The 14,774-nt window shown below is 46.7% G+C and overlaps 1 protein-coding gene across 4 annotated transcripts in view; it reads right to left on the bottom strand.

The window, feature by feature from the left end:
• Positions 1 to 14,774, bottom strand: part of LOC123025366 (c-Maf inducing protein) — a 171,135-nt gene that overhangs the window by 37,709 nt on the left and 118,652 nt on the right. For all 4 annotated transcript variants that reach the window (XM_044433979.1, XM_044433980.1, XM_044433982.1 and 1 more), the window contains 2 exons: positions 10,547 to 10,708; positions 9,458 to 9,499 (listed from right to left, as the gene is read on the bottom strand). In XM_044433979.1, the coding sequence (XP_044289914.1) occupies positions 9,458 to 9,499; positions 10,547 to 10,708 (204 nt within the window). The remainder of the gene's footprint in view (positions 1 to 9,457; positions 9,500 to 10,546; positions 10,709 to 14,774) is intronic.

Genomic DNA, 14,774 nt, shown 5'->3' with positions numbered 1-14,774 from the left:
GACGGTCTGGATACTTCAATTGGTTCAAAATAATGCTGCCAGGTTGCTGACGGGGACTGGGCGTTATGTTCACATGACTCCAGTCCTCTGGCAGCTTCACTAGCTTCCCATTGAAGTCCGGGCCCAATTCAAGGTGTTGGTGATGACCTATAAAGCCCTAAACGGCTTGGGTCCTGGCTACCTGAAGGAGAACTTACGTCCATATACGCCAGCCCGCCCCCTGAGATCTGCGGGAGAGGCCCTTCTCCGGGAACCCTCCGTGAAGGAAATTAGGAGGGTAGGTACTCGGAGGAGGGCTTTCTCAGCGGTGGCGCCCAATCTATGGAATGCGCTCCCCAGAGAGGTCCGCCTGGCGCCATCGTTGTTTGTTTTTCGGCACCAGGCGAAGACCTTTTTATTCAAACGTCATTTTAATTGCTAATATTATTTGCTTAATTCTTCGGCCAGGGCGACTTATTTTATAACGCTAATGTGTTTTATATTTTTAGTGTTTTATATTTTAACTGATGTTGTAAGCCGCCCCGAGGCTTCGGCGAATGGGGCGGCATAGAAATTTTTAAATAAATGAATGAATGAATGAATCGCATAAAATTAAGCTTTGTGTACCAAATTAATAATCATAAACAAGTTATGATTAAGTGTTATCTTTCTTTCCTCATCTATACCAGGATAATGCATTATAATTGGCATTACTGCATAGGCCCATAATTTATTGAGCCATTTATCCATTGTCAGTATTGACATTTGCTTAACAAAAGGGAGGGCTTTCGCCCACAAAATCTTTTACTCTGTTTACATCAACACCAGTCCAGCATTATGTACTTGTGAAAACTGGCCCTTGAGCGCACTCTGGCACAAATGCCGAGGTGCCCAATGAAGCAAAGAACCTGTATGTCAAATTTTGCTGCCAGCCCCAGCTCGCAGACAAGCTCCACGCCAGGCCTGGTCGGGGCCCAGTTCTGGGATGGAGAGACAAAGACCCGAGCGAGGGTGCGCAACCTGTTCGGCCCAAGGGCAGCGTGCTCTCTGGGGCCACTCCCCACAGTGGGACAAGGCATCAAAACCGGCACCAGAGTCTAGCACAGAGCTCCTACAGCCAGGAAGTTCACCTCCAGAGAGGCGCGGCAGTCTTTCAGCACGGGGGGGAAAAGCCCGCAAACCAAGATTGGCAAGTGAGGCGGTAGGGGCAAGGGAAGCTGTCTGACCATCTGCAAAAACCAGGAGGGCTGGATTTCACCGTGGACTTAAGGTTCTGCCCTCCTGGGCAGAAGATGCACACTGGGCCAGGTTCAGGAGCAGGTGTGAGTAGGACACACACGGAAGACCACTGGGACTGCGAGGAGCTAGTGCCGTGCCACATTTCCTCCACCCCATGCTCAGTACCAGGAAAGAGCTGACCTCTTGGTCTCGGAGGCACAAGCACAACCCGAGGGATCAGGGAATATAACAAGGGTCAGATATTCCTATCAGCTCCTTGCCTTTGCACAGGCATCAACCATCTGCACTTGTACAAGCACCGGGTCATCTATCCCTCCCCACTCCCATCCCACAATTAACCCCAGAATATACCCTTGGGAGTTGAGGGAATGATTGCCCAACACTGGAAAAGGAAGAACCACCCACCGATGAACTGATCCTAAAAAAGATCTTGGACTGTGCAGAAATGGACAGACTGACTTTGTCATTGAAGGAGAAAGAAGACACTGATTTCTATAAACTTGGAACTCTAGGGACTTCGTATAGATTCAAATATGTTTTTAAGTTATCATTAACATAAAAAATGTGGGGACTGACCCAGCAGGTCTGATGTTTCTGATGATTGATGTTGTTTTTAGTTTTTCTTTGTTTTAGGGTTATTTTGAATACAACTTATTATAAAAAAAGGAAGTTGAGGGAATGCCAGTGTGGAAGAAGAACCTCAGCTCAGGCTGGATGACAGAGGAGGCGCTGCCTGAACTGGCTGGCAGAGTCTGCCTGCAATCGTGGGGGTTCCTGAGAGCAGAAGGGGCAGGCAGCAAACCTATTCCTCCGCACGCAGCAAAGGAGCCAGCCGGTCGCACAGGCCTGCAGCAACTCAGGCGCCCTTCTAAGGCGAGAACTTCCTCCACACCCAAGGGGAGCGGCCAGCCGAGCCGATCAAGTGCCGCCATCTGGGAGGGCTTGTCCGGGCAGTGCCAAGGGGACTGCCCGCTTCAGCGGCCACGCTTCCTCGCAGCAAGGCAGCACGAGCAGATCAGCTTGCCGCATCCTCATACTCAGAGGAAGCCCCTACATTAAAAGGGCAACCCCGCTGACCGAGCAGAGCCGCCCTCTCGGGCCATGGGCCATCGGCCCCCGCCATCCTTCTGGTGCTGTCAGGAAGGAAGTTCGGCCCAGGCCCATGCACCATGATGCAGCTCGAGAGACGCTTCCAGGGAAGGTCTGAAAGGGACACGGCAAGGTTCTCTCCCAGCCACTCTTTGCTCCGACTGAGGAGGTAGGCAGGAGACCAGCGTTTATAGGTGCCATGGACATTTTTCATGCTAATACTGAAACTCAGAAGATGCTCTTGTCGTGCACAATTTTATCTGCTGGGTTTGCCGAGGATACCAGAGCACAGGTGGCGAGGGAGAAATGTTAGGAATATGTCTGAGTCCTGCACTCTGCCTTGAGACCTAGATTCCCTCCTCCAGTGCCTGAAAAGGCCTAAATGCAATTTACAAAATTAAACAAGCACCTTCTAACAGTCAGATAACAGGCCTACGCAGTATGATATTAGATAAGATGGTTCTCTGTAAGAAGCAACCCAGTTGCAAACAGCAAGCACATCTTTAATCTTTTGCGCTGCCAATGCAAAAATCTTTTGGAATCACATGCTTGTCCCTATCAGCACAAAGATAACGCATCTCACATGTTACATGAGATAGGCCAAATAAGAATCATTGCTCAGTGAGCATGAAGGCCAGGTGGCTGTAAACTGGAGGGGCATGCTCTTTTCTTTGCTTTTTCACTTTCACAAATTATTACCAGATATATGCAGGCAAGTAAAAATGTTTGTGGACTGGTAACTTGGTGAGACTGCCCGGAGCCCCTTGCTGCAAGCAAAAGCAAAACCCTTTCCAGGTTTTCTCTGTGGGAGCACCTGAATTCTCCTGCCTTTCTAGGATATTATTCTTTTCAAAACAAGCCTCTTGCCTTTCAGTGGTTGGCTGACTTTTTTGCTAGGCAACCCAATGCAGTTACAGGCCGTAAATGTATTAGAGGCTATAGCTGCTTTGGCGTGTGTAGTAAAATCATGCCACTGCTTCCTTCTGCTGCAAATTGCAAAGTGTTGCTAGAACAAAAGATTCTCAGTATACAGGAGAACCCTGGGGCTTTTCTATCTTAGAGCACCAGGATTCCTGGTATTACCTACAAAGCAGAACTCTTAAGCGAAGCAGCTGGGACAGTTTGTATTGAAGGCGACCAGGGCTGGTGCTATTGTTTCACAGATCGCTCAGTTCAGAAACCGATCCGTCAAGGTGCTCCTCCAGAATCGGAATGGGGAAACTTCTGGGTGGAAAGCTGTGCGTTATGCACGGAGCTATGGCCTCTCCATGCAGGAAACACTCAAGGTCTTCTCCATAAAGGGGTGTGCAGCTTTCTGGCTTTGAGAGCCACACCTGGGGAGGGGCGCTCAGGGCCACACCTGCACGCTCACAAGCTCGGAGAAGGGAGGAAGGCTTGATTTCGCTCCCTTTCAGCAGCCCTGCAGAGCTCCAGGGAGGCTGAAGCCCCGCCCAGCAACGCCATGGGAATCCCTGCTTCTACACAGGCCTGCAGGGAAACTCAGCAGCGGGAGGTGCTCATAAGGCATCCCGGGGAGCATGGGGCTCCCAGCCTCACACCCCCCACTTTAAAATACCTTGCTGGCAAAGTTTATCCGGCAGCAGCTCCATTTTGTTGCTTCTGATCTTGCTAAGAGAACGGCATAACTCGGTCACTAGGCATAGCCTGGAAGTGGAAAGGGGGGTCCAGAAGCTCCTTCAGCACAACGGAAGGCTAAATTCAGTTCACGATGACTAAATTCTGTTTTGAAGGAGCTCTCAGGGGGCTGAATCCCAGGGGCGGGCAGAGCTAGAAGTGCCAGCCTGGTTTAGCTTGAATCACTTCCTAAGCCTTCCATTCTCAGCCGTTTAGAACATGCAAAAGCCAGGAAATGTCAAACCACCTGGGGGCTGGCAGGGGCCAAAAGCGTAGGGGAGGGTTGTGCTAGCTTGGGACCCTCCAGGGCTGGGCTGGAACCACAGGCAAGCGGGCATGGGCTGCTGGGCATCCGGTTGACCCCCCCCACCCCCGCCGATGCTAAAAGCACAATTCTATGTGTCTTTCCTCCAACTCTCAGCATGCTGACTGCGGCATGCTTGAGTGGAAGGCTTTCTTTCCACCCAGTCAGGCACAGGTCTGCTCTTAGAAAAACAAAACCAAACCTCAAAATACTAGGCACAGGAAGGGCGAGGAATACACATTATCAGCCCCACAGGAAGGGAACTTTAAGCACCACGCACAGTCCTTTTCGTCGGACATTTCAGAAGCTGTTTCACTCTGCTTTTCTATTTTAGCATACGTGACCTATGTATGTTCAGCAGAAAAACCGTTGGACAACTACTATTCTGCAACCCATCAAAGCACCTGAGGAGCCTTTTTCTGTGCCCTTTGTCTTTATTTTGCTTAATCAATGGCTTAAGCAATGGCTGAAATATTTATGTCTCGCTTTTGATTGTTTTGTATGTCTCGGTTTGTGTGAACAGCTACAAGCACACTTTTTATACACTGCCCAGGATCCTTTTGATGACGGCCAAAGAAAAAGGTCTAAAAAATATAAATCTCCTCCTCCTGCTAGGCATGATCATCAAAAAACCCAGAATGTGCAGGCTGGAATTAACATGCGAGAAAGAACAGGCTCTAATGCCTATCCCTGCCCCACTACCAAACACCTGCATGATTTTCTAAAAAGCAAACCTCTTGGTGTTGTTAGCATCACATGTCCAGTCAGCTTCCTGACCAGGAAAAGCTGTGCTTCCTTTCTCTCCACCGCCAGAAACACATTCTTTTCAATGGAGACCTTTGTGCATGGTTCACTGAGGTTGGGCCTCCACCCTTCAAACACACTGCGGGTGCTTTTCACTACCATGAAACAATACGGACTGGCGCTTGCATCTGCATTCTTTCTTTTCTTTCCCATCCCTTTTCCCTCATTTCGTGTCTTTTAGATCGCTAAGCCAGAGGGCGGGGAAAGCCAATCTGGGAGTTTTTTCCACTGAAGAGTGGGGTAAAATTCCTTAAGCAAATGACTAAACAAAGGGAACCCTCGCGGTGGCTTATAATAAACTATTTCAAATGTCATCAGGATACTGATGAGGCAGCCAATTTAGAAGAGCAGCAGAAAAATATGGAAATGATTGTCCAAGAGGCCAACAAAAGTTAAAACCCTGGGAGGAAGAAACGATTCATCTGGTGCCAGGAAATCTTCAACCTGGTGTCCGTGGTCACCAATGAGCCTCTGGATACTTGGCTGGGCAGCCACCAGGCTCCCTGACCTACCTGAATTTTATTTTAATTTTAGTTAAAATTTGGTACAAGAAATTTACGGGGATGCTTGCATTGGGCTCCACCATCATATTCATGTCTAAAAACACTCTGGGCCCCACATCTGGGAGCATGGTCATTGGAGCAGACAACCCAGAAGAAGAGTGCTTTTGTATCTTCACACTCAGACGACATCTCTGGCTTGGACACAGGCTGTCTCAATGTTTACTTTCCAGGAAATGGGTCTTTTGTGTCCAGCCACGCACACCTTTTTGTCAAGGAGCCACAATTCTAAATGTGCCCACTAGCCCTGCAGGCTGGAGAATTCCAAAGCCCCTTCTGAAAAGGCGGCCTGCCCAGGACACGGCAGAGGGGCCAAGAGACTGCAGAATGGCCAAGCCTGCACCAGCGAGCCCACGTGAAGGGGTTCCACCCTTTGGGTACGGGTGGGGGGGCAGAAGGGGGCAAGCGGCAACAGTCCTTCGGAGGCCCAAAGCAGTGCTCCCCGCTCGCTACACACACTTCTGGCTCTAGACAACTCTGCCCAGATGCTGGAAGGGGCTGCTGTACCGGACAGCACACGAAAAAGGCCACCCTTCCGCCCCTAGCTGTGTGATCTGACAGATCTCCTGTCTTATTCAGTGAGACCCCTTGCCCTTGTCCAGAGCTACCACGACCAAGCACGCATGCATTAGGAAGGTAACTGTGGTTTTGGAAATGGATTGCCAACGCGACCACTCGGCTCAGGCAGTCTTGTGAAATGTCATTCACACCTGGCAATGGCTTCTCACCACCGGCAGGTCATTTTTGCTGGAAGACTGGCTGGGCCAGGATACGAGCAGGAGACAGCAACATCCGAGATCAGATTACTAGCAAATCTTCTGGAAACCACTGGGGGCCGAAATGAGACCAGAATGACGGGGAGCAATTTTCATCTTTCTCATAAAGTGCTGGTATCATTGGGATCTGTGTGTGTCGTACACACACATGCGCGGGTGTGTCTGTCTCAAAGGGGCCAAGGAGCACTAACTATTGTTCTCAGGTTATTAGTCAAGGAGAAACAGATCCATTATTTGGACTGCAATTGTGCCCAGGGTTTGAATTTGAAAAACATGGATGTGGGGTGTGAGGTGTAATGCTGAGTGGAGAACTGAACCCTGCACTGTGTCTGGCGCTGTAACCACTACACAGTATGGTTGTTCCGCAGCATGCTGCCTCGTCCGGTAAGGCACGGTGCTTAGAGCCTTTTAGAGAGCATGCTATTTTAACGAACCTTATTACATGTCCCGGGCTGCCTTACTTCAATTAAAACCCAGCTCATAAATCAGTAATAATGCCTTAGGTCAAGTGGCAACAGTTGATGAATTAAACATGGCTGCACAGAAGCATAACTGAACACATTCCCTGAAGCCAAGTGAGCGTCTAAATTATATTTACAGTGGTATCCTGTGACCGGCTTCAAATATGTGGCCACAAGAAAGTCCAAAGTGAGGCTAAGAACAGCATTTATAATCAAGCTCTCACCTGGATATGGAAAAACTGACAGACCCACTTTTGGTGCTGATATAGATTTTTTAAAAAGTACAACCTTCTTCCTCCTACTCCCCCAAATCTTACAGAATTGGCCTGATCTTACTCACTGATCACTCACAAGTTGGAAGAAGAGCAAAGCTACAAATAAATTTAGGTTTCTGCATGTGTGGCCAAGTCACGGCACAGGATATTATCCACTATTTTCTGTACTACCTTCCATAAATCACACCTGCAGAAAGAATAATTTATGATATTTATACAATTATCCTAGAAAGATGTGTTCTCTCATTGTCAAGCAAGAACTCTGTCGGCTGTTTCAGTCACAACTCTAAACCATAGTTCAGTATTGTGCCATTTATTCTATCAGCACGGAGACAACGGAATTTAGAAATAGTTCCTTTCATTTCAACTTGCAGGTTTCCGTATCATCTGAATGTGGACAAACTGTGGTTAATCTTAACTATAGTTAGATGCAACAAGTCAACTATGACCCTACTGTTTATGAAGCTGCCCACAGCTTCACCTAGTCAACACAGAACAACAACCCGGGGCTTTTCTTAAAACCCTTTTTGTGGATGTGACATGTAAGAGAGGTTAAGCAACCCAGGATATGTTCCACCCCACCCCTGGGCTGTTTAGTGTGACATGTAAATCAGATATTCTAGTCTCTTTTGGGGAGACACAAGCCAAAGTTGGAAGCAGAATGCACCAATTCATTCACCACAAAAAAACCTTGTGGACTGTTATGACCATCTTTTAAGACTCGGGGCAACATGTTAAACTGTGGCTAACACCAAGTGAAAATATAGGATTGCAGTCTCCCATTTATGGCCCCACAGCCATGTCCCCAAGGAGAATCCAAAAAGGCAGGTAGGTAGGTTGATCCGTATCAACAATCCAGCCTTCCTTCTCCCTGGAGTAGGTTTCATAGCATGCATGTGCCTTAAGGTTCCATAGATAGACAGACAGACAGACAGACAGACAGACAGACAGACAGACAGACAGACAGACAGATAATATAAAGATGACTTTGTCATCACTGCTGATAAAAAAGGGCCGGCAACGTATCCCTGTGAGACCTGGCTCTACTAAACCACCACTTAGGGCTCAGCTGAATAAGAGGGGAGAGGACATTGCATAAGCCAGCAGGAGGTTAGGTTTCTTCTCAGAATGCTAAACCCTGGATTAGAATTACATCCAAATGCAGCCTGTGCCATTCACAGGACTGGAGTACTGCAACAGCCACCCAGAAATTAAGGCATGGGTATATTCCGTTAATGGTTATATCCTGCCACTGTTGAGAACTGAGAGGTTTTAGTACTGTTATCTGCTATTTCGTCAAACCTGCTTTTAAAACATTGCTTATATTGTTGACTCAGGACAGGTTTGCTATGACTTCTGGATATTATTTGAACATGTTATTTTTTCTTGCATTACAATTTTCATATATGTATCTTGTTACATTTCTAAACCACCCAACAGTTAAAGCTCTTTCAGAAGTGCAATTTTTGCTACTGAGTCCTGGCAGGGTCTTAGGAATGTAAGTGGAAGGATGAAGATATGTGGAATTGCACCGTAACTAATGTTACAGTCAATCGGTCCGTTTGCATGGCTGGACTGATGTATCTCGCCTGTTATCCAGAGCTGGTAGAGGATGAGAGTGGGGAAGCGATCTGGAGCTACTGTCAAAATCAGTTCTGAGTGGTTGTTTGAGGGATCTTTCTCCCTCACCTGGTGCCTTGTGCCTGCCTGCCTTCCTAAGTTGGAATTGCTTAATAAAATGAGTAAACTACAAGCCTGCATCATAAGATGCACACAAGAATTCTTCTCAGGCATCGCTCTGCAGAATCGAGTTTTCTGAAAAAGGTATGACCCCAACATCTACGGAAGGCGAATTTCAGCAGTGGAACTTCCTCAGCCTGGTTCTCTTCCACATCTGCACAGCATCCTTGGGTCGCATCCTGACCCGGCGACCCAAGCAGGGGCAGGCTGGAGCTGCAGGCGGGTCAGATCTGGCCCCTGAGCTTGACCTTTTTCACCCCAGTTTCAAGCCATATCTGGACTGCATAGCAATTACAATGGCTCCCAGAATGCTCCCCAAGCACCTTGGGAACTGCAGCTTTATTAGGAAGTGAAGCAAAGATGTTCAGGTTCTCATGGAACTAATGTTTGCTGTTTCCTGAGGGTGAGGACCACCCTCAGAAATAAACCAGCTTAAACTGGGAGTAGAAATGGGCAGAAGAGATAATGTAGAAAAGGGAGGGGGCAGACAAGACAGGAAATGAAAATACCGGAAAGTGAAAGTATATGAAGTCATTAGACCAACGGTATAAACCTGAATTTAGCTGATGGCAAAACCTTGTTAATTTGAACTTACCACTATAATATTTTCATGCTCTTGAGTGGTTAGGTTGGTATTCTGAAAACGGAAAACAGAAATCAGTGAACAAATCTTCTTCTTTTTCAAATAAATCAGTAAATAAATCTGGAATTAATCAAGAAGGTCCCCTAACTTATGTTTCCTTTTTCCTAGAGTGACCCAATCAAGGCACTGCCGGCATGCTTTCAATATAGTAGAGTGAGCCGTTCCTTGTTCTTCCCATGGCCCATCACTTTTAATCGCTTAAGTGCATCAGTCTGGACCATTCTCATGCAAGCACAAATTCCGAAGGAGTACCCCACATATGTCACGCTAGGTATCAACTGTCCCTCAACTGAAGCAGATGATCCATAAACAAACATCCCCTGTACCAAAAGGGTTTGTCCAAGTCAGAATAGGAAACAACCTTATACCAAATCAATCCGTTAGTCCATTTAACCCAGTGCTGTTTCCTCTGAGGAAAAGGAACCTTCCAGGATCTCAAGGAATTCTGCCGTACCATCAGGAACCTTTATCTAGAGGTATCAGGAACTGAAAGTGAGACCAATGCGTGCCATGCTTCCATGCTAGCCTTATTCAGGAGGAAGCAGAGCTCTGTGGCCACATCGCAGGGAGATTTCTCTTTCCACAAAGGTAGTGACTGGCCTTGAAAACCGAACATACACACGCATCTAAAACCCAAGGCTTTTAGGATTATGACGCCGGCCAGGTTAAATTATTAAGCCAAGAGATCTCGTTAGAGTGGGGGGGGCAGTCTTCAGTCTTGCTAATTCTACTTCTTTTTTTATTTTGGTTTTTTACCAGAACTCTGCGGTATTCTAGGTGCAAAACAGTGGCCTGAGGGGGATGTGGGTTATGGATATCCACTGGGAATTAAGGAATAGGTTGCTTTCAAGCACACACTGAGCCCACAAATTTGTTTCAGTACCAGAACTGAGCTGGCTGTCCCTTTTCTCCTTCTCGCTCAGACACAAAACCACTCCTGAGTCCTCCTGAAAACCGAACATACACACATCTAAAACCCAAGGCTCCTGGTTTTTGTCAATAGAAACCAACTACAGAGAGGCAATGTGACCAAGAGGTTACCTCTGAGAGCAACTTGGAAACGATCTCAAGAGGAGCTTGATGGATAGATTCATCCTGCAACGGAGAAGTCAGTGCCATGTCCACCAACGTCCGGATCTCCTTCAGAACCACTTCCAAGCGGCTTGGATTACTCAGCACTTTCTTGTACTTGTAGATCTTTTTCTAGGAAAAACAGCAATATTCAGATGTGATGGGAACCGTATGACAACAACTTTCCATACATGTTATGGAATCGAGAAAGCTAAGATTCTGGACAAGAAGGAGAAAGCCCATCTAAAGACAATAGTTCTGTCTCTTCTCACAGCCTTCTGATTTGTTACATTTGTCTTAATATGGGTCCTACCTTCTATAAATGTTCCAAATAATACCCAAGGACTATTCCACTCAATAAAAATAAGTTAAAGGAAATCGATGAGATATACATGCAAGGTCCAAGTGTTGTCCACCAGGCCCCATCCTTGTAGGGATTCCTTTACATTAAGAAGCAAATGTGCACACTTCCAATAAAGCACTTGCAAGAGCAGAGATAAAATAGGAGCGTGCAACTGCCTCCTGGATAACCACGTGAAGCAGTGTAGGGCTGGTATCCTACACACAACTTGGGAGGAGGCAGCAGTAAACACGGTGGGATGTATGAACAAACCACACACAGGACTGGCTTGCGCTTTTGCCACTAAATTGGCCTGCATGAATGAAGCCCGAATCCCATGGACTTTCTTATGCCTTTTTGAGTTAAAAACAACAACAACTAAGGATGCCATCCAAAATTTCCTGTGTCAGCAGGCAAAGAACAAATCTGATCTCCTTTTCTGATCAGGTAATTCCCCCAGAGGACCGTGGAAATGCTGCAGACATACCGTATCTTGACTTCAACAAATGTTTAACGAAGTGCCCCCTGACATCTTGATTAGCAAACTTAGCTAAAAGTAGACTAGGTGGAACAAGTATCAGGTGGACCCACAGTTGGCTACAGTTTTGGGCTCAAAGAGTGCTCATCAAGGGCACCTTCTCAGCCTGGGAAGAGGCAATGAGTTGGGTACTGCAGGGTTCAGTCCTGGGCCCAGTGCTCTTCAACGTTTTTATTAATGATTTAGATGAAGAGTTACCATCCTGGGACTCAAGGTGAAGGACAGTATAGAAAAGCTTTTAACTAACTAACTAATTAACTAACTAACTAATAAGAGGTAGAAGGAATGCTTATCAAATTTGCAGATGACACAGAATTGGGTAGGAGAAAAAATACCCTGGAAAACAGAAACAAAATTCAAATTGATCTTGAAAGGTTAGAGTGCTGGACTGAAAACAACAGAATGCTATTTAACAAGGAGAAATGCCAAGTTCTGCACCTAGGAAAAAGAAACCAAATGCATCGTTACAAGGTGGACAATACTTGGGCATGTTTAGTCTGGAGAAGAGAAGATTGAGAGAATTATTCAAACACTTGAAAGGCTGCCACACAGAAGAGAATTAGGGCCTCTTCTAGATCATTCCTGAGTACAGAATGTGGGGAAATGAGCTCAGGCCCCAGGAAACCAGATTGCAGCTGAATGTCAGGAGAAGCTTCCTGACTGTGAGAGCAAAATGACAGTGGAACCCATGACCCGGGGGGTGGTGGGCTCTCCCACCTAGAGGTATTAAAGATGCAGCTGGCCAGCTGCCTGAGAGGGACGCTTGAGTTCTACACTGAACAGGGAGTTGAACCCTTATCGGCCCCTTCCAATTCTGCAATTACCAATTAGGCAACACTCTGGCTGCCAAGTAGCAGGAGAAAGCAACTTGATTCTGGCAAGGAAATGGCGGCGATGCCCACACAGCATCACCACCTGTTGCATTCATTCACTGAGAAGGCCAGTATCTTGGAGGGCGGAGAGAACACGGGTAAGTGCATTATCACAGGTGGAGGAAATGCCAGGAGGCATCTAAACACAGACAGTTATGGAAGAAGAATGGATGCAAACCCAACAAGAGAGTCAACTCTGGGGCTATCCCTACTTTTTCTCAAGAAGAGCCATGCTAGACCAGACTGAGGGTCTCTCTGCTCTCATTGTGGGGCAACAGAACATGGTGCCTCCAATATGATCCAACATCACCATCACCAGTAATGTGCCTCAGATACTGGAGGTCCCATACAGTCATTGGGACTAGTAGCCATTGACAGCTGTCTCTTTCCAGGTCTATGAACAGGGCTGAGAGGATCCCATAATTGCAGAGTGGGGAGCAGGGTATAAAATAAACCAGGCTTCAGTTCTGTGTTTGCACATTGTCCCTGTGTACGAATCAGGCATTGTGGTTTAAGTAAACAAATCATAAAACCAACCCAGAGCTTGACATTTGTTTGTTCAGCAATTGATTAGAATGTATTTTTAGCCATAATTCCTGGCTCACATGTAACAACAAGCCAAGGCTTGGCTCAAGTGATACTAAATGCTTTCCTGAGACATTGTGAAGGGCCAGATACAAGAACTCTAATTAAATAAAGTTTTTTGCCTCAGTCTTCTCTACCCTACAGGAAAAGAAGAGGGAGTGGGCTTGATCATGGGTGAGCATTTCTGCTTGTACACTTTATGCCAAATAATGGCGTAGTTTTTCGTGCAAACTCACCCAAAGAGTGAGTTAATGAGAGAGATCCAAACTTCCTTACAGAGATGGGCAACCAGCTGGTATAATGAGTGGAAGTCCACACCCTTCTTTCTGTTCTTGTTCACTTGTTTGCGATTTACAGCACAAAGGGCTAGAAAAACACACCCTGTCCATCCGAAGTCTAATGTGAAGAGTCTTCCATAGGTTTGGGTTGATAGTCTGAAAACAGCTGAGCTTGAAAACTCATGGCAAGGGCTGATTTGATTAGGGGCTGCCTTTACATTCATGTGTGTAGAATGAGACGAGAAGCGAATCTGTTGCCATGCTGCCGTCCTGAAGATGACATGCTATAAAACCACACAAGGGCCCCCAGACTGACATATCACATGAGACGCATCATGAAATATAAGTATTGATTTTAGGATTATGATGCTGGCCAGGTTAAATTATTAAGCCAAGAGATCTTATTAGAGTGGCGGGGGGGCAGTCTTCAGTCTTGCTAATTCTACTTCTTTTTTTAGTTTGGTTTTTTACCAGAACTCTGCGGTATTCTAGGTGCAAAACAGTGGCCTGAGGGGGATGTGGGTTATGGATATCCACTGGGAATTAAGGAATGGGTTGCTTCCGAGCACACACTGAGCCCACAAATTTGTTTCAGTACCGGAACTGAGCTGGCTGTCCCTTTTCTCCTTCTCACTCAGACACAAAACCACTCCCGAGACCTCCTGAAATGTTTATGTTCTATGTTTCTGTGTTCTTTCTATGTTTCACAGCCTAATCTGAGCAGGGGTGAGGGAAGCCCTGAGACGTTACAGCACAAGCACCACCATGATGGACTGGACAAAGGTTCTTTCGAGGCTGCTAGCACCGATCTAATCCCCTTGTGAAGTCAGCCAGAATGGTGACCACCAGCACACCCTGAGGAAGTGAATTCCACAATTCAACTATACACACTTTCCGTTTGCTTGGTGTGAATTTCCCACTGATTGGCTCCATGAAATCACCTCACTCTAGTTGCCAGTTTCACGCCATGCATACTTCTGTACCATTGTCTAGCTTGCCTTTTTTTCTAGTCTCAGATGTCACAACCTTTCCGCCTTAATATCCTTTTTAAGGTATAGTGATGAGCATCGCACACCGTATCTCATGTCTGTTCGCATCCTAGATTCGTATGAGAGTAACCTGATCTTGGCAGATCTTGTTCCTGACCATTCACTTTTCTTTTGCTGCCCTCCCGCTAGCTTCCTGACAAGTTGCCAGAGGTCCCATCCACCCCAAAATTCTCTTCACATCATCACCAGCTACCCCTTGGAGCCACTCCTGCTGTTTTTCTCGTGTGCCCCCACCCACCTGTCTTTTAGGGTACATTAACTGATTGAGGACATGCCCAAATCTGTCCATGCCAGGTGGGAATGTTGGACGTGGTGGTACGGAGATCAGCAGTTTGGGGACCCCTATTACAAATGCTGCAATTAGGGCCATGGAGAGTTGGGTCCACATCCTGATTCTGCCATAATGCTCACCCCAAACCAATTATCATCTCTCATCCCAAATTACCTTGCAGGGTCGCTGTATTAAAAAAGGACAGGGGAGGTAGAATCTTGTTTGCCAACCTAAGGTCTTTGGAGGAAAGGTAAGACATAGAAGA

The sequence above is a fragment of the Varanus komodoensis genome, unplaced genomic scaffold, assembly GCF_004798865.1.
Source record: "Varanus komodoensis strain SLA01 unplaced genomic scaffold, ASM479886v1 scaffold27, whole genome shotgun sequence".
NCBI lineage: Eukaryota > Metazoa > Chordata > Lepidosauria > Squamata > Varanidae > Varanus > Varanus komodoensis.
The sequence above is the reverse complement of the archived record's forward strand: the minus strand, read 5'-3'. Positions and strand labels throughout refer to the sequence as shown.